The 18,931-nt window shown below is 37.7% G+C and overlaps 1 protein-coding gene and 1 long non-coding RNA gene across 4 annotated transcripts in view; one reads left to right on the top strand and one right to left on the bottom strand.

Annotated features, from left to right (window-relative positions):
• ppp1r9ala (protein phosphatase 1 regulatory subunit 9A-like A) overlaps positions 1-7,299 on the bottom strand; it is a 76,182-nt gene extending 68,883 nt beyond the window's left edge. For all 3 annotated transcript variants that reach the window (XM_079619803.1, XM_079619804.1, XM_079619802.1), the window contains exons 1-2: positions 7,178-7,299; positions 4,853-6,719 (exon numbers count right to left, since the gene is read on the bottom strand). In XM_079619803.1, coding sequence (XP_079475929.1) covers positions 4,853-6,586 — 1,734 coding nt within the window. In that variant the 5' untranslated portion in view covers positions 6,587-6,719; positions 7,178-7,299. The remainder of the gene's footprint in view (positions 1-4,852; positions 6,720-7,177) is intronic.
• Positions 7,300-12,660: 5,361 nt separating this feature from the next.
• On the top strand, positions 12,661-17,684 carry LOC307001833. Its single transcript, XR_013798330.1, has 2 exons — positions 12,661-14,869; positions 15,057-17,684. It is a non-coding gene; the product is annotated as an uncharacterized lncRNA (long non-coding RNA).
• Positions 17,685-18,931: the final 1,247 nt, after the last annotated feature.

Genomic DNA, 18,931 nt, shown 5'->3' with positions numbered 1-18,931 from the left:
TGTGGCAAGATTTTTCATTTTGTGATTGGTTATGGTGTGATATTTGGCAATACCTTGCTTTTTGTAAATAGTTTTTTTAATAATGATAATTTAAATAAAATCTCCAAAATTAATAACTGATTTGAAAAATTATGCGTATCCAGGATGCATTTTTACAAGTTTAATCATGCATATTTGATTTATTGATTGTATAATATATATATAGGCTACACAGTATACACACAGTATATCCTCGTCACTTAGGTCTTAAATGAACGCAAACAGTTGAGAAAGAAAACGGATGAGTATCATTATATTTTATCCATGCAAATTTGCTCTTAAAGTGACAGCAGCCTAATAAACTTGATGTCTGAGTCATTAATATTAATCAAACAAATATTACTTTTGTAGCTTTAACAACGATTAATTATATTTAATTTATACAGTGAAGACCATGCAGTGGTATTTTACATTTGATTATTCAACGTCTGTACCTGAATAACAAAACACTGTTTATTTAATTTGTATATGTTGTTCTATTGTCTAGGCTTGTAATTAGTTTTTTTTCTTTTCTATGCAGATTCACTCCCTAACAAAATCACCCCAGTCAAACATTCTAGACTGATTAATTATTTTCATATCGCAATACATTGCAGAAAAACAAAATATTGCAATATTAGTATCCTAACTTACAATACTGCAACACTTAAGTGGTCCACAGCTATAGGACTCCCAAAACAAATCTACAATTAATTTACAATTGATTTATATTATATTTAATGACCATTATTACAATCATGGTTACAACAGAAATGTTAACTACAGCCAGAGGATAAAATCTTTCACTCTGCTTTTCACTTTCCTGCCTCAAATCTACCAGAGATGCCGACTGCCAGGTCTTTATTATGTTTCATTCACACAATTCACCAAACCTGTTCATAAAAAGCCTTAAAGAAGTCTGACCAGCCATGTAGTAAACATCTGAATCCTATGAACCCACATCAACAGCAACAATGCAAGAACTCTGCAGCTCAACATGTTAAGACCAATATGACACACAATGGTGGAAAAATACCTCCCTCAAGCCAGGACAAGACCTGTTTACACAGTTACACACCTTCATTTCACAAGCACTGAGAAATAAGAGATGGATGAGTGTGAGGTGGGTCCTAGGAATGTTTATACATATAGACCTAAACCAGGGTAGATCCCGATTCCCATATTGATTTGTAAGCGGATGAAAAGAGGCTGTGAAGGATAGACTTTACGATGCCATGAACTGGAAGGTCCTGTAAATTTCACAACATTTGGGACAATAAGCAAGAAACCACCTAGAATACCCTACAAACCACACAGCAACATGCTAAGACGTTCTGAGTGTTTTCACCAATTAATCGATTCGATTAATCGAAATCTTAGTCGATTAATCGAAATCTTAGTCGATTAATCGAAATCTTAAAAATATTGCTATGTTTCTAAACCGTCGTAAGCATGATTTTCCGCCGGTCGTGTGCAATCTGAACACAGAGCGCCTAAATCTATCAAGAACAGAACAGAGTGGGTTTACAGTTACGACATGGAAGAGCACACAGAAAAAGGGATGGTGAATTCGGCGCAGGATTAGGACTTGGCCAAAGAAAAATCAACATCCATGGCTTGGGAATATTTTGTATAGCGGAGAGATGGTGTTTCACAGAGCCAGGAAATGTGCAAGACTGGTCAAACTATCATTGCGGCAAAACAGAATAGTGGCCATTCACACAGAATGCGATTTTGCTAAAACCATGAGACGCACTTCTTTTCCCTGGTTTCCGGCGTGTCAACGCGCGCGATGCTGCAAAAGACGTAAGCGCAGAGGTTAAATACGTCCGACTAGCATGTGTTTACAAAGAAAAACAATGGCACGTTCCGAATCAAGTCAACAAAAAATGTTAATGCCCGTAAGACACGTTCATCTTCAAAACACAAATTAAGATGCATTTGATGAAAACCGAGAGGTTTCTGAACGGAAAGAAATCGTTAAAATAGTCCATGTGACTCCTGTGGTTCAGCCTTAATGTTATAAAAGGGTGAGAATTATTTTTGTACGCAAACCCCCCCAAAATAATGACTTTATTCAACAATTTCTTCTCTTTCACGTCAATCTCCTACGCTGTTGACGTGCTGCACTGCTTACACAGTTTATTTACTGTTTATTGCACAAAAAGTGTTTTCTTTGCTTTATAACATTAAGGTTGAACCCCTGGAGTCACATGGACTATTTTAACAATGTCTTTACTACCTTTCTGGGCCTTGAAAGTTGCAATTACGTTGCTGCCTATGGGTGGTTCAGAAACTTCTCGGACTTCATCAAAAATATCTTAATGAAAGAAATGTACATTTTGGGTGAACTAACACTTTAATGCAAATTTTCTCCACCAATTGACCGTTCGCAAAGACCCGCCCCCCTTAGTTACTGTTGCTATGTCCGACAAGCTACGCTGCTCTCACACACACCATGTTCTCACGCAGTGAAAAACACATCGCGGAGCAGAGAGGAGACTGACAACACACTGACAGACAGGACAGACCAGGTTACTTTTCGGTTACTTTTGATATTAAACATATTAAACAAAGTCTCACCTTTCAAATTTGGTCATTTTTTATTATAAATTTAAACAAATACCGTTGTGACACATTAAATCTACACTGAGATCAGCTCTACACTGATCGCTGTGTCGCCTCAGTTAAAGCTGCTCGTGAACCGATCATCTCTTCCTTCTGGTTCATTTATAACATCAAATAAACATGAATGAACATCAGAAGGAATGTTGTTTTAATCGCGGAAAGGCGTCAGTACACTCCGCTTCTCAAGTTCAAATCCACCCATGTTAATCTACTAACTCTCCTGACTGCTTTGTCGGACAAAATGGCGGATGACGAAGTATGATTGGTCAGATCACCTCTCAATCAAGCTCCCTGCGAAGGGTCAATTGGGTTTCTTGCCACCAACACCTTTGGCTTGCTTGATTGGGGACACGTATTAATTATATCTATACAGTGCAGAGCTATTTTACTTTTGATTAATCAATTTCTGCACCGGAATAGACTTTTAGACTTCCCTGGAAAACAAAGCAATGTTTATTTGCTTATTTCTACTGTATTTATCTATGCTTATAAATTTTTTCTGTGCAGATTCATTCCCCAATAAAATCACCCCAATCATTCTAGAATGATTAATTATTTCCAAATAGAGCTATTCAAGTCATCATATTGCAGAAAAACTAAATATGTCAGTTTTACCAATTGGAAAAACCACTCAGAACACCTAAGCAATTATGTATCAATCTAGAAAACCCTTGCAACTGCATAACGATATGTTGAAACTCACTCGGGACATCTTAGCAACTACATAGCAAAGCCCTGACAACTGCATAGCAACATGCCACAAATCGTTGAATTTTGCACAATGCAACACCAGTTTCTGTTTTCAATGTAAAGTTCTGATCGATGTCTCACTGAACATGCAAAATACTCCAGTTAAAGATAAACAGAGAGAAGATTGCACAGAATGAAGATTACACAGAAGTAAGGGTGTTTCACTTCACACCTGTTTTGAGCGCAGGAGTTTACAGTAGCTTTCCTAGGATAGAGGGAGAACATCCCAGGTGCAGGAACGCCCCGGGAACAGGCGGATACTGGGGTTTTGTCAAATTGCTGACACTATGGCAGTGCTCAGTTTATTTTTTTTTATTTCTAACAGCCCAATGGAAATGGAAAACTCACTGTGTTGTTGATCATTTACCAGCGAAGGTGTGAAAGACATTCCAGAGCTCAGGAATGCATTACATGGAAATGATGAACTTAAAATAGATTAACAGACATTAAGCGTCTGAAGGCCTGATCAGACAAAAAAGAGCAGCGTGGCAAAGTAGATCAGGACCATATGACCCTGGCAGGCTGCCATAGGACTGCAGTGCTGTCTGATCGTTGTGTTTCAGGGATTTGGGAGATCTGAGCAGTGTTTGTGCATGCAGTAAAACTCACAAAACATGTCCAGGTCATATTTAATCCCAAAAACAAAACAAAATTATACATGAAATGTGTTTCATTAAGAAAATGTGGGCAAAAAGGGTAGATATTTTTGAAGAAAATGTTTTGGTTACTATTGACTTCTATTGTAAGGACAAAAGAATCAAAATATTGTGATGTCCCGCAGCGGAAACAAAGTCATACAGGTTTGGAACGACATGAGGGTGAGTCGCCTAAATTATGACAGAAATGTAATTATTGAGTGAAATATCCCTTTAAATTCTCGACCCATCTCTGCTTTTGTCTTTAATTTTATTCTCATTACGTTTTAGGCTCATGTATGACCCAGACATGTTCTTCACCCATCAGGAATTTTTCAAAGGAATGCTGTTCTAATGAGCTTTGCTTTGCTATGCCAACATACCTCTCTACATACATCCGCATTTCAGGTCAGCACACCGTCCCTCTTTGGGCCACAATGTCAACAATATTTCTAAAAATATTCCCCTTTTTCAACCCCCAAACAAATGTTCTGCAATGAGCCCTTCTGTTGCACAACTGTTGGCAGAACTTTGACCCCAGACTCACAGAGAGCAGCTTTCCTGCTCTCCCAAAACTCATTTTCAAAGACACGATCATGTTTCTGACTGCTCACAAAACATAAATGGAGAGTTTTCCTTATAATCAAAATTTCAAACTAAAGCATTTTACATTTAAAACCAAAGTCTTGTGAAATGAGACACTGAATTTTCAGCTGTCAATCATGGACATGTCACAATTGTAAAAATATACTAACTAACTAATTATATTTTTGTGAGATTTACCCAGATTGACTGTTTTGTCACACAAAGATATTGCTTACCCGTATCGGCTCGGTGGAGAATCTGATTTTCCTTCTTGGAGACCGTTCCTCATCCTCAGACAAACCATCATACTCCTCATAGACCTCATCTTCATCCTGATCCTCCTCCTCCTCCTCATCCTGCTGGTCCCAAACCGATTCCCCTTCCTTATCATCCAAAAACGCAGCATTCTCAAAACTATAAAACACCGGAGAAGATTTCCCACATTCGTCTGGATCTTCCTGCTCGCTCTCCTCGTCATCATCTTCATGACAGCTATTCCTCTTTTGTATGATCTCCTCCTCCTCCTCTTCTTCGTCATCTTCTTCTTGTTTCGGTTCCTCTTTCTCCAGCTCCACTGATACACGTACGTCCTTCTCCAGCTGTTTGTCCTCTGCGTGGTTTTGAGGTGACGACACCTTCACAGAGTTCAGATCTTCTTTTGGAGACTCGGATTTAAGTTCCCTTTGTAGCTTCACCTCTGACATGGCATCCTCCAAAAACTCTTCGTCGCTCTCCTCGCTTTCTGAAGACTCGTTCTGGACCACCACCAGCTCTGCCCGTACCACTCCGGCACCGGTCGGGTCCAGGCATTGTGTGGCGGTCTGCTCATGAGAGACGTCCCTAGACGGACTGGGAATTATGTGGTTCTCACTTTGTGGCTCCTCAGGACTCCAAGGCCGTTTAGAGAGACTGGAAGAAGATTTGAGATCGTTCGCAGGAGGACTACTTGGTTTATTTATCGAGGAATTTTTCACCGAGTCACTTCCAGAAGACAGAGAGCGTTTAAATGGGCCGTGAGCCGTGGGTGAAAGAGGCTCGCCGGTGCTCCTGCCGGTCGGGGAGGTTGGTTTGTATGAAACCGGGCTGATGGACTTGAACGGAGGGCTCCCGGCTACTGTCTCGGTTTTAAGCGGGAATGATTTGGGTGATGTGGGTTCGTGTGCTTGATCAGTACCTGTGGAAGAGGGTTTCTGGGACCTCCCTCGTAGAGGCGACACCAGCGAGTGCTCAGCAGGGCTGCTCAGTTTCTCGGGGCTTTTAGCGGAAACTTGCATTGACTCTTCATTATCACCGTCCACAATGAAGTTCTCCAACCGCCTGGAAATAGGCCCCGCATTCAGCGATAGCTTACTGGCCTGTTTTGAGTCCTCAGCGTCCCTCTTTTCCTCTGCGGCGCTCCTCACAGGTGATGTTGGGCTTTTGCTGACACTATTGTTGCTGTTGTTTTCAGAAGATCCGAGGGACCTCCGGGTGACTGAGGTCCTCCTCTCCGCGACGGGCTGCTCTTTTATCCCTCTTTCAAAGAGCTTCCTTGTCACTGAAAACTTCTCCGCCAGGGCGACTTTATCTATCTCGACTTCTTCTCCCTTTGGAGTTTTGTCTGTGTTTGGCGCTTCTTGGTTGTTGGCAGTACTGAGGGAGGTTTTGCTGGTGCTGACTGGGAACTTGGACACTGGGGACACTGGGGAGACAGGAGATGATGCATCTGTTTTTTGAGCAGGTTTACTCTCCGTACTCTCCTGCGATTGCTGGCCATCCATTTGCAAGAAAATGTTCTTGATTTTGTTTATCCGGTTGCCAAACGGCCTCCCCCTGGTGTCCTCTCGGGGGTCGCTGGCTCCATTAGCATAAGATTTGGCCTCGCTGTCGGATTTGGTCCCATCAAAAGTGCACTTAATGGCGTGGAAGTCCGACTTGTATGCATTTCTATGCGGGGACGCGCTCCGCAGGGTGCGTTCACCCTTGATCATTTTCAATGACTTTAAAAACTTCCTACTTTAAAACAGTATTTTTTAGGTCCGTGGTCCTGTAATCCTCAATTGGACAATGGAAATGAGCCCTTCATAGTCACTCTGATACATTGTCTCGAATCCCCGCGCACATCTGAAAAGAAAAGAAACAATAACACTCAAAAGAGTTTACATTTGAACGCGATTTGAAAGCACGCGCACGTTAAACGTGTGTTATTTAGGCGCTCCTTTATTATCAGATCAAATCTCATCCGCCTGATCAAAGAAACTTTTCCAACTAAGATCAAAACTTTCCGACTGTGATTTGCTGGCAGATCCATTGGGCTTCATTGAATCGGTGCTCAATATCATCTGACAGCGACTCAGAATAGATATTATTCAAAGAGTCGGATCTAGATTATATAATGTTCTTCAACTGATCAAGAACTACTGCGATTAGTGTTAAACCACACCACCAAACCCCACTAAAGCTGACTCGCCGTGGAACAATAGCTCAGCATTAGTTCCAACAAATGATCAAAATAAAGTTTCGGAAATCGAGTTACAAACAATTACAGCTTCTGCAACAATCGAGTCATCTACTTCTCTTACCTTCACGGATATCTCACTGTCTACGGGCGCCGGTTCTTCTGCTGTGTGTAATTTAGCTCCCCAACCATGTCATTTGTTTCACCGCCATGGTTCTCCAACGTAGTGCTATCCGATTCGCGAGGGAATCGCTCATTTGAATCAGTTCGTTTAAGTGATTCGATCGAAACGATTCAGAAAGCGTTCGTAAATCAGTCAGTGAGGGAGACCATTGTTGGGAGTAAAACTTTTGTGACACTTTAAACAAGCAACATTTTACACACTTTTCGAGTAAGTAGGAAAATATATATCTGTACAATTACAATATAAGAAACAACCAGGGTCTAAAACAGAAGGACACAATCAAATGAACGTATAAAAAGGCTATTCAGGGTAGACAGTAGCTAGGCTATTTATTTTTTATTTTTTCCAGAAGGACATGGATTGTAAATAATGGGATATCAGGCTTCTGGGAACACTATTGAACTGAATGACTGGTGAATTGTTTTATTAGAACCGGCTCTCTGAAATGAACAGACCGAACGAATCGATTCGCCAAATGAATCGAACTCCCTAAGCGTCTCTCTTCCTATTGAACTCCGCTTCACAGACCTGTCGCACCGCTGCGCGCTCCCGACGCTACACGAGCACATTCCAGGGCTGCTAATAATCCCAACCCCCTTCCCGACTGCAAAATGACTAATTCTACTATGGCGAAGGATTGGATAATGAATATTAATTAGCACACGGTGACGTGACTTGAAAACCTGCGTGGAGCGTCCAGGCACCAATTCTAAGTTACTGTTCATCAGCCAAACCTGCGCAATAGTATGATTTATTTCGTTTCCCGGTCAAAAGTTTGATTCAGCACAGGTCAGGTCGAGAATATAGCGTGGGAAAGAACCGATTCAGCTTCTGCACCTCTGTGTTCATTCATGTACAAGTTCGTCAAGTAGGCTAGGACAGGCTAAGTGTAGCCTATAACCAACAATTAAAATATGCACATATTTAAATATTTATACATTTTTATCTGTTTTATTATTAATAATAGGGTCATTCCTGCCCGGGATTCGGTGCCTTTTGTGTCAGTAATCTTAATGCATTCAAGTGTTAAACAGCCTACCAATTTTAAACCTGTCTTAGTCAATCAAATAACACAATTTGAACTCTAAACATATTGAAGTTGATTAAAACAATTATTTGAAACATTTTACCGCATGTTAAACCACCACATGTCATAATTTTTCCTAAAGTCCCCAGGCCTGTGTAGCCTATCCCATATTTCATTTATTTGATGAATATACAATACATTATTATTTATTTTTTTACATTGTTGGGTAGGGTATCAGTAATGATTCTCTCCAATGTAGTATTTATTTATTTTTTTTTATTTTTTTTTGAACAATTATAATCGAGGTTTTTGGCTTGTCCCTCAAATTATTGTCCAACCTGTTATTTTTAAATACTTTCCCTTTAAATGAAAGTTGGACCAATGAAATAACATCAAAGCAGTCATCACTTCTTTGGAGGAAAGCAACTTGGGCACGTGAGCGAGATCATCGATTATTTTTTACCAATTTTATCTTGCAAATGTGATGTGGTCAACCTTAGTACATCCTTCCTGTTAAGGGAAATATGAAAAAAAAATCGAAAAATCATATTTTTTAAATTACAGTTTTAAAGACCATGCAATTCTTTATTAGATCAACTTTCTACAGCTTATTGTTGCTCAGATAAGGTGCAAGTGGCTGATTTTAGTCAGAATGTCCAACAACCTGTTATATCTGAAGAATGATTATGAAAGTAATGTATGTTTAAAGTTGAAGAAGTAGTGCATTTAAAGTTCGTTGACAATGTTTTACATATGGTTTCCCATCTAAATCCAGTTCAAACTAAAGTAATAACTGGTTGTGAGAGATAGAAAATAATCCATCCATCCATTCTTCACTGGTCCACCCTGTTATCAGTTCGTGACAATAATTTCATAAAATCAGCACACACAATAAAAACATACTAATAATTCAGTGACAATGAAAGTGTCAACATCCTAAAATAATGTAATGTAAAAAATATATAATATCAATAATGTATTATAAAAAGTACACAAAATGCCATTTGTATCTGTCCCTAACGATGGACATTTTTGATCTCGACATTTCATTTATTTTGTGTAATAAATGGTTAAATTGACCAGAATATTTTTCAGATGTTTTACATCACCCTCATGACTACACAAAAAATTATTTTAAAAACTGAGTTTGATTTTCCAAATTTCTATGATGGCCAAAAGGCAGCGAATACCAGGAATGACCCAATAATACAATAATATTGTATTTTATTCATTTTAATTCATTCGATTTTTCAATTTATTTTCTTTTATATCCATGTAATTAATTTAATAATCTATTTATGTATTATTATTTGTTTTGTTGAACAGAATTTGCCCTCTGATCTGATCCTGAATACGTGTCCCCCTCAATGCTTATTAGATTGATTTTGGTCTTAAATATATTATTTTACACAAGTTCATAGGTCGGAGCAGAGTTCAAATCACAGTGTGAATTCTTGCTGCTGTCCCAATGATTCAATGATCTCAACTAGTGCTGCTGAAATGAACATTACTGTAATCTCAATGAAAGAAACATTTGGTCCCTGAATGCAGAGCTGTGAGTGTGTCCGGGTGATGTGGCAGTCTCTCTCCCAGCTCTGCTCACAGATGTCTGATGATATTTCCTCCAGTTCTCCTCTCTGTCTGACTGTGTGTGTGTGTGTGTGTGTGTGTGTGTGTGTGTGTGTGTGTGTGTGTGTGTGTGTGTGTGTGTGTGTGTGTGTGTGTGTGTGTGTGTGTGTGTGTGTGTGTGTGTGTGTGTGTGTGTGAGAGTATGAGAAACATACAGTATATAATGACTATACAAGGGGAACTGAAATTATGGAAACAATTTTAAGGGCAAGTCTTTATTTTGTGTTTTCCACTGGTACTATGAAGCATAACAGATGCGTTTGATGTCTTTAGTGTGTCTGTGTGAGTCAATTAACTCTAAAATTGCCAAAACTGCACCTACAGGAGTGAAAATCAAGCCGTGGAAAAAATTAACCCATGGCAACAATTTAAAAATAAATAGCCCAATTCCACATGAAACCCATGGACTTGGCCCCTCCTTCTGAAAAGAGCACATTGTGCTCTGATTGGTCGGCTGAATCAGTGTGTTGTGATTGGTCAAGCGCTTCGAGTGTGTTTGGGAAATGTCCCGCCCCTTACCACCAGTTTCAACACACTATAACTAACTCAACCAGGCCCCGCCCCTTTATTCTGTGTATGGATTATTAAAAATGAAGAATATTGTTATGTGTTCATTCCCGTAAAAAAACTCAAGTTTACAATGGAGGCACATAATGTAGACATATACTTAAACTTGCTTCATGACCGTTAAAAAGTGTGTTCTATGTGGTGTGAATGTGTGTAGGATGGATGAAATTAGATGCACTACATCAGCCATGTTGTCACTGTCAGTAAAATCAATATTCAAAAATTAATCATACGTCTAATACTGTACATCAAATATCCTTTTCAACAGCCATTAACAGCTTGACGACTGTTCTGTATTGAAGTTAGAGAGTTGTAATAAAAAACTTTAAGGCAGTGGGGAAAATGGGATTTACCATTTTGGTACAGTTAACAAAGTGCATTATGTAGGCCTATATGATATTTCCAAAATAAAATAAGAATTTGAATTATATTGTCCATTTCGACATGAGATTGTAAAGTGTTTAAATGCTTGCCGGCAGTTGTAGGTGATCCGGCCACTTTTGCCTGGATTAGAATTTTGAATTTAAAAGGTTCTATTTAGAACATTAAAGGGTTCTGCCAGGCACTTCATAGAACCCTTCAGGGGTTGTAATTATCTCAATTTGATTTAATTACTTCTTTGATTTAAATTTTTTATATAAATTAAACTCATAAACTTTATCACAAGAAACCCCCCCAGAAATAACCCGTTAAACATAAAAGTATTATGCAATTATTTAAGAACTTTTTTTGGCAGTTCTTTAAAATTGAGTTAAGAATCCCAAGATTCTATGGAACCCCATTGAACCTTTTTTCTAATGTTTTCTAATGTTGTTCACCCACTAGATGGTATGCAAGTAGGCATAGTCTGAGGTTTTTAAAAGGATCACATTTTCTTGACCTACTGACAGTAGTAGTACAACGTTTGTTTTGAAAAGCTTTGACACAGCCGCGTTCAGATCAGCTTTTTGGGTTTGAGTTTGTTTCGATAAGCAGAGATGATGACGTGTGTCAAGGGCTGTCGGATTACTGGCATTTCCTGCTCGCTCATTCCAGCTCGTCCTGGGTCGAGTTATCTGATGACCACGCTTCAGACAGGCCCTCCACCCTCCTCTGCATCTGACTCAAGATCAACACAATGACCATTTACATCCTCACAGACGCTGGCTGCTGCTCATTTATGAATGGACTCAGATCACGGATGACACTTTAAACTTGCTATGATAATTTCTCACAACATTATTAGTCCAGATTGATTGAATCATCTTTCTGTCTGCCTGTCTGTTATCAAAGAAACATACATTTTACATTAATGAACATCAACACAAAACTTCACATGTACCAATCAAGGGGAAAAAACACAATCAAAAAACAAAAACACAAGCGATCACACGTTGATCTGATTGGTTATAGTGTGTGACGTCAGAAACACCAGCGATTTCAAACCGTGTTTTTGAGACTGTCTTTGGTTCACTGCAGTTTTAAGCAGAAAATACTCAGAAATGTTGTCGACTTATGAATTTACACATGGTTTGTCTTAAGCATATTAGAAACACCACATAGACATATATATGATTTATTTATATGATTTATTTATTGAATTTTTCACAACACCAAAGACAAACAATCAATATAAAAAACAAAAATTAATAATAGTAATATAATAAAAAGCAAAGAAAACAAAAACAAAAAAACAGACATAAAAAATTAATTAATTAAAAACATTAATACAAAAACACCAACACAAAATCCCTCACAGTAACAGGATTAGTATAGTATATAATATATAACAGAGCTTTATGTCATAATACAGAAATAGGACAAGGTCAGCCTTAACTAGGTCCAGCAAGTAAAGTTGAGTAACCTCAAAACTTAGAAAATAATGTGTGCTGCTAACAATGATACACTGTAAAAAATTATTTTCATGATTTGTAATCACAACTTTTTATATTTTTTTCAAATCAACTTAGATAATTAATGTAGTTCAGATAACATCATATTTTGAGTTTCTATTGATTAAACCATTCTCCATTGCATTAACTACATTTTTTAATTTCAATGAACTAAAAATTTTAAGGCAACTTGGTAACTTTCTTTTTTAATTTAAACCAACAATAATTTTTTACAGTGTACCAGTTGAAAACTGAGAAACCACTGAAAGTGCAGGGTTGGGCGGTCAGTCATTGAGACTTTAACATGGTCCAAAAAGGTCCACAAGGGGAGTCTCGCCAAGATGGCGTCTGTGTTGCTAAACCATTTCTGTCTCGCATAAACTTTTGTGCAAAACTTTATCTATTTTTTCCTTCCTTGATTTTTTGTGTTACTTTTACAAGTGTCTTTATGTTTTGAATGATTCTACAACGTTTTTAGGCTGAAATTGAGAATATTTACCTTTTGGGACTGTTAAATTGAAGGTCTGTCGCGGCCTGCCGAGTGCATTGATTGAAACTCGCGTTTCCGAAACATAACCTGAGACAAATGGAAGGAAGGGCGGAAAGTGTGAAACGTGGGCATGGTTATGCTAAACTCACCCCCGAAATCGAAGAGGATTTAAGTATGGATTGCTTACCATCTTCAGACACCCCGATCAACAGCCCTCTTCCGAAGATACGACGGCAGGTATCTGAGCCATTAAACACGGATATACTAAATGATATACTGAAGGCGATTGAGAGGCTGGGAAAAAAGCAAGATGATTTCATGGAGAAGTTACTGGAAATTGAAAGGTCTGTTGCATCCAATTCGACCCTGATATCCCAGCTCAACACCAAAGTTGATTCAGTTGACGTCAAAACGGAGGGGGCTGTAGCTAAAACTAACGAACTAGGTGTTCAAGTAGCGGCCGTGATAAATGAAAACAAGCAACTGTGGGAAAAAGTCGACGAACTGGAGGCATATAAAAGAAGGTGGAATTTGAAAATGTCTGGTATTCCGGAGGAGACAGGAGAAAACGTGAAAATGATCGCAATGGATGTTTTTTCTCGAGTCTCGCCGGGATTGAGAGACGTTCTTCAGACTTCCATTGATGTTGCACACAGAATCGGGCCGAGAGCAGGCGGAGGCGCGAGTCCACGGCGGATTATTGTGCAGTTTTTGTCACGCACTCATCGGGATCGCATCTGGATGGACGCGAAAAACTCTGAAGTCCTCAAACAGAAAGGCATCAAAATAACAGAAGATCTGACACAGCGGGCGAGGGAGGCACGGAATAAACTGTGGCCGCTGGTAAGTCAAGCCAGGAAAGATGGAAAACGAGCTGGATTCAAGGGTTCGGCTGCCATTATTGATGGAAAGAAGATTACAGCGGATAATATGTGAATCATGTTAACGCCTCTATCCTTTTGTGGACCAAAAAGTGACATCGAATCTTAGCTACAAGTAGCCTTTGGCTGTAACCTTTTTGCAAAGATGGTGTCCTTTTTGTTTTCTCATGGCATTTCTTTTTGAATGTTGGCCTATTAATCTAGTTTTAAGGTTTTGGTATTTTCTAGTCCATTGATGCTTTATATGGAAGGTTAAAGAGATAAGTTTTGCACTTTGTTCTTTCTCGCATAGTTAACTCTTTTGCCCTCTAGGGCAGATTGTTCTTTTTTTTGTGTTTGTTTTCTGTTCTTAAATGTCTTTTAAATTTTCTTGTTTTTCTCTTAATGTTCGGGGGATTCGCGATCTTACTAAACGAAAAGCTTTATTTTTATTTTGTAATTCTAAAAGAAGAGATGTTTATTTTCTACAAGAAACTCATTCTAGTGTTAATGAAGAGTCTTTTTGGTCAGCACAGTGGGGAGGTAAAACTTTATTTTCACATGGGTCTACTCATTCAGGGGGGGTTGCAATTTTATTTAATCATAATTTTAGTGGTAAAATTCTTGAGTCACACTTCTCTTTAGAGGGCAGATGGATAATAGCTGTTGTTCAGTCTGGAGAAGCTGTCATTATTTTATGTAATGTTTATGGCTTTAACAGTTCTAACTTAAACCATATTCTTTTCCAATCTTTATCTACAAAATTACTTGCTTTAAATTTGAAATTTCCTTCAGCAGCGTTCATTGTGGGAGGGGATTTTAATGAAGCCCCTGATCTGCATTTAGATAGATTCCCCCCAAGACTTAATGTTAATCGCCTTAATTTAGTTATAAATGATTTTTGTAGCAGCCTTTCCTTGTTGGATGCTTACAGACACGTCCATGGAAACAGTATCTCGTCATTTACATGGTTTAAAGCAGACATGTCACAAAAATCTAGAATAGACCTTTGGCTTATATCTGACCAGCTAGTCTCTTTTAATAGCTCCTGTACTATTTCTCCTGCCCCTCTAACTGATCATGCCTGTATTGATCTTGAAATATCTGAGATTCGTAACAGTTTTCAGAGACGACCAGGATACTGGAAGATGAATACTTCTTTTTTGCAACTTCCTTCATATTGTTCAGGTATTAAAAACATTATCGAAAAATGTAAAGTTAATTCAGATTCTGCTATTGCAAAGTGGGAATTTTTTAAATATGAGTGCCGAAAATTCTCTATAAAGTTTGGTAAACAACTTTCTAAGGCAAAGGAGTCGAGAAGCTCTGCGATCATAAAAGAAATTAATAATATTTTATGTCTGTCATCTCCCAGTGAACAGGACAAGGAGAAGTTGTATTTATTGAAGGAAGACCTTGATGTTCTTTATGCAGAAAAGGCCAAAGGTGCATTCATCAGATCAAGGGCAAAATGGTTAGAATTTGGAGAAAAGAATTCTACATATTTCTTTAATTTAGAAAAAAGAAGAGGTGAGTTAAAAAGGATTACAACCCTTAATATTAATGGTAATCTCACTTCTGAGGAAGGCAAAATTTCAAAGTTTGTATCTGACTTTTATCAACGACTTTATACTTCTTCTTTTCATTCAGATTTTTCTAATACATTTTTCTTGAATGTGGATCCATTTATTTCAGCTATAAGTGAAGATAGTCATGCTGTTTGTGAGGGAGAAATAACTATGGAAGAACTGGACATTCTAATTACAAAAACCCCATTTAATAAGAGTCCGGGCCCTGACGGGTTACCGTTTGAATTTTATCGATCGTTTTGGAGTGATATAAAATATTTAATCTTAGACGCTTTCAAAGAATGTTTAGATCGAGGGGAATTATCTGCATCAATGAAGCAAGGTCTTATTACGTTAATTCCTAAACCAAATAAAGATAAACATTTTTTAGATAATTGGCGCCCTATAACTTTGCTTAATTCTGATTACAAATTATTAGCTGCAGTATATGCTAGGAGACTAAAACCCTGCTTAGAAGAAGTTATCTCAATCACTCAATCTGGCTTCATGAAAGGTCGACACATTTCAAATAATATTCGTCTCGTTTTAGATCTTTTAGATTACTCTGAGTTGGTTAATGATGATGCACTTATCCTGTTCTTAGATTTCTACAAGGCATTTGATACAGTAGAGCATACCTTTATGTATGATGCTTTAAGACGATTTGGCTTTGGTCCGAAATTTATGAAAACTGTACAGACCTTCTATAAAGACATCAATAGTAATGTATCCTTGTCTAGTGGGACATCACCACGGTTTGTCATTGAGAGAGGCATCAGGCAAGGCTGCCCTATATCTCCTTTTTTGTTTCTGTTGGTCGCAGAGCTTCTTAACCTTTATATAGTGAATTGTTCGAATATTGAAGGCATCCAGATAGCAGACCGCACTATTTTAACCAGTCAGCTGGCAGATGATACATGCATCTTCCTGAAGGATAAAAGACAAGTCCCCATTATACTAGAGGCATTAAAACTTTTTTCACATGCCTCTGGCCTTTCTGTTAATCAGAATAAATCTGAGATTATGACAATCCATCACTCTGATATCCCAGATATATGTGGAATTAAGGTAAAAGAAAAGGTTAGATACCTTGGCATTATAATCAATAAATGTCCACATGAAAGAGTTGAAAATAATTTTTCTACTTGTTTACATAAAGCAAAAATGGTTTTTAATTGCTGGTCTCAGAGAAACCTGTCTATCCATGGACGTGTTCTGCTTTCTAAGGCTGAGGGAATTTCGAGGCTGGTATATCCGGCTCTCTCTTTGTATGTTAACTCTAAAATGTGCACAGATATTGACAGGGCCATATTTAAGTTCATTTGGAAAAACAGGACTGAATATATAAAGCGAAAAACGATTATTAGAACTCTCTCAGAGGGTGGGCTTAATGTTCTTGATTTCAGTACACTTAATACCATTTTTAAAATTAACTGGTTAAAACATTGCTTGGCCCATAATAATTCTATATGGTTTTATATCCCCAATTTGTTTTTTGAAAAGTGTGGTGGGTTAAACTTTTTATTATCATGTGACTTCAAATGTAGTAAACTTCCCATCAAATTATCTAATTTTCACAAGCAATCACTAGATGCATGGAAAATTGCCTTTAAACACAATTTCTCCCCACACACATGTATAATATGGAATAACCAACATGTATTATCTAAAAGGAAAAGTATATATAAAAAAGAATGGTTTGATAAGGGAATTATTTTTATTTCCGACTTATTAGATTGTAATGGTGAGATTTACACGTATCAACAATTTCTTGCTCTCTCAGGGATTGAATCTTCATGCAGAGATTACCATGTGGTTGTTAAAAACATCTCCATTAAATTGCTTCAGCTTGTGAAAGCGCATCTCAGCTACAACTCAGTGTTACGGCAGACCCCTAAACTTGTTATTGGAGGTGTTCATATTTTGGATAGGAAATGTAATAACTCTTACATCAGAAAGTGTCTTAATCAAGATATCAGCTGTTACCCAAAAGCACTTCTGAAATGGAAACAATTTTTTTCTTCTATACCTTCAACTGAGATAATCTGGTCAGCAAGTAATAAATTTTTACTGCCAAATAAGGTTAAAGAAAATCATTTTAAAATACTACACAGGTATTATCCGTGTAATATATTTCTTAGTAAGTTTAAAAAGGATCTCTCACCACAATGTTGTTTTTGTAATCTTGAATCTGAAACGCTTATACATTTATTTTGTGACTGTAAATACTCTGAAGACTTTTGGAAGCAGGTATCTATGATGGTTTTTGATACATTCTACAAAATAATCAAAATAGATGAGGCCATGATTTTCTTCTTGGACTGTAATACTGGCTCAGATATAATTGATAACACATTAAAGTTAATCATTCTTCTTGGGAAGTTTCACATACATAAAGCTAAAGTAATGTCTATAACACCCTCTTTTAATTTTTTCTGTAAAGATCTTAAAATATTCCATGACTCATTGAACTCAATTACTAGAAATAAGAAATGCATAAAAACATCTCTTTTGTTGAAAAAAATAATTTGTAGAATTTAATGTTTTACTCTGTATAAGGTAAGATCTGTTATACGTTTTCCCCAATATCTGTTTGTTTTATGTTTGATGTTAAATGTCATTGTAAACTTTCAAAGTTTAATAAAAAAAAAAAAAATAAAAAAAAAAAATAAAAAAAAAGGTCCACATAGATTAAAAGCTGGATTTTCACCACAGGGGGACTTTTGCTTTTTTTTTCTTTTTTTTACTATTGCTTTTAAATAAATGATTTCGATACTGTTATTTATTTCATGAAATTTTAAGTGGGTGATGTGGTCTAGTCGAAGTATTTAGTTTTTGTTGGAGCTGTGAACTGTATTGTATGGTTCCAGTGCTCTGATGATATCTGTTTATTCCCATAATAAACAGACCCGGCGTCTCCCACCTGTGAGTGAGTGAGCTCCAGCCTCCAGTGCACACAGGACCCGCGTGGCGGAGCACAGATTACATGCCTGCCGCTCCTTCGCCTGGCAACCGCGCAAAGCCCTAAAATGCAGACGGGCGTTTGTTTAGGACTCCTCTTTCTTCCTTTTCAAGTGTTCCTTTGTCATGGCAACCTTTCAAACAAACCCTCTATCTCCTCCGTGTCTCTGTCAGGTTCTGCTGATGCGATCAGTGAGATGAGCAGGTTTTATCTCTCGGACACGTGATCAGTGCGGTCGTGTGGTGTCAAAGTACAGCTTTTTAAAGGGTTTTTGCCTTCGAAGCGTTTTAGGGAACGAGCTCAAACTGATCAAAACCAGTCATTTACAGCCACGAGTATTAAGTCTTGGCTTAACAAGGCAAGCAAATTCATTATTATCAGTATGAATTTTGAGTTGAGTTGATGTTTCTCTGTAATGTTTACTGATGTAGGCTAAAAGCTCATTTTCTTTGCACAGAAATTGGTTGCGTCGCTAGCTACAAACATAAATGATAAACAGTTTTTAAAATGGGTCTATTTGACCTTTTCTTACTTTTTTACTAAGTCTGGCTTTTTAAAAAAGTTTGAAATGGAATTTTTCATGTTTACATACTTGTAAGACTGGCTGATAAGAACAAATCTTCACATTTTTGGCCGGTTTTCAACACATGAGTCTGATCTTTAGTCCCATTAAAGAATGGAAATACTTTCTATTTTTATCATATTTATGATGAACTGATG

Source organism: Phoxinus phoxinus (genome assembly GCF_949152265.1).
Source record: "Phoxinus phoxinus genome assembly, chromosome: 7".
Classification (NCBI taxonomy): domain Eukaryota; kingdom Metazoa; phylum Chordata; class Actinopteri; order Cypriniformes; family Leuciscidae; genus Phoxinus; species Phoxinus phoxinus.
The sequence above is the reverse complement of the archived record's forward strand: the minus strand, read 5'-3'. Positions and strand labels throughout refer to the sequence as shown.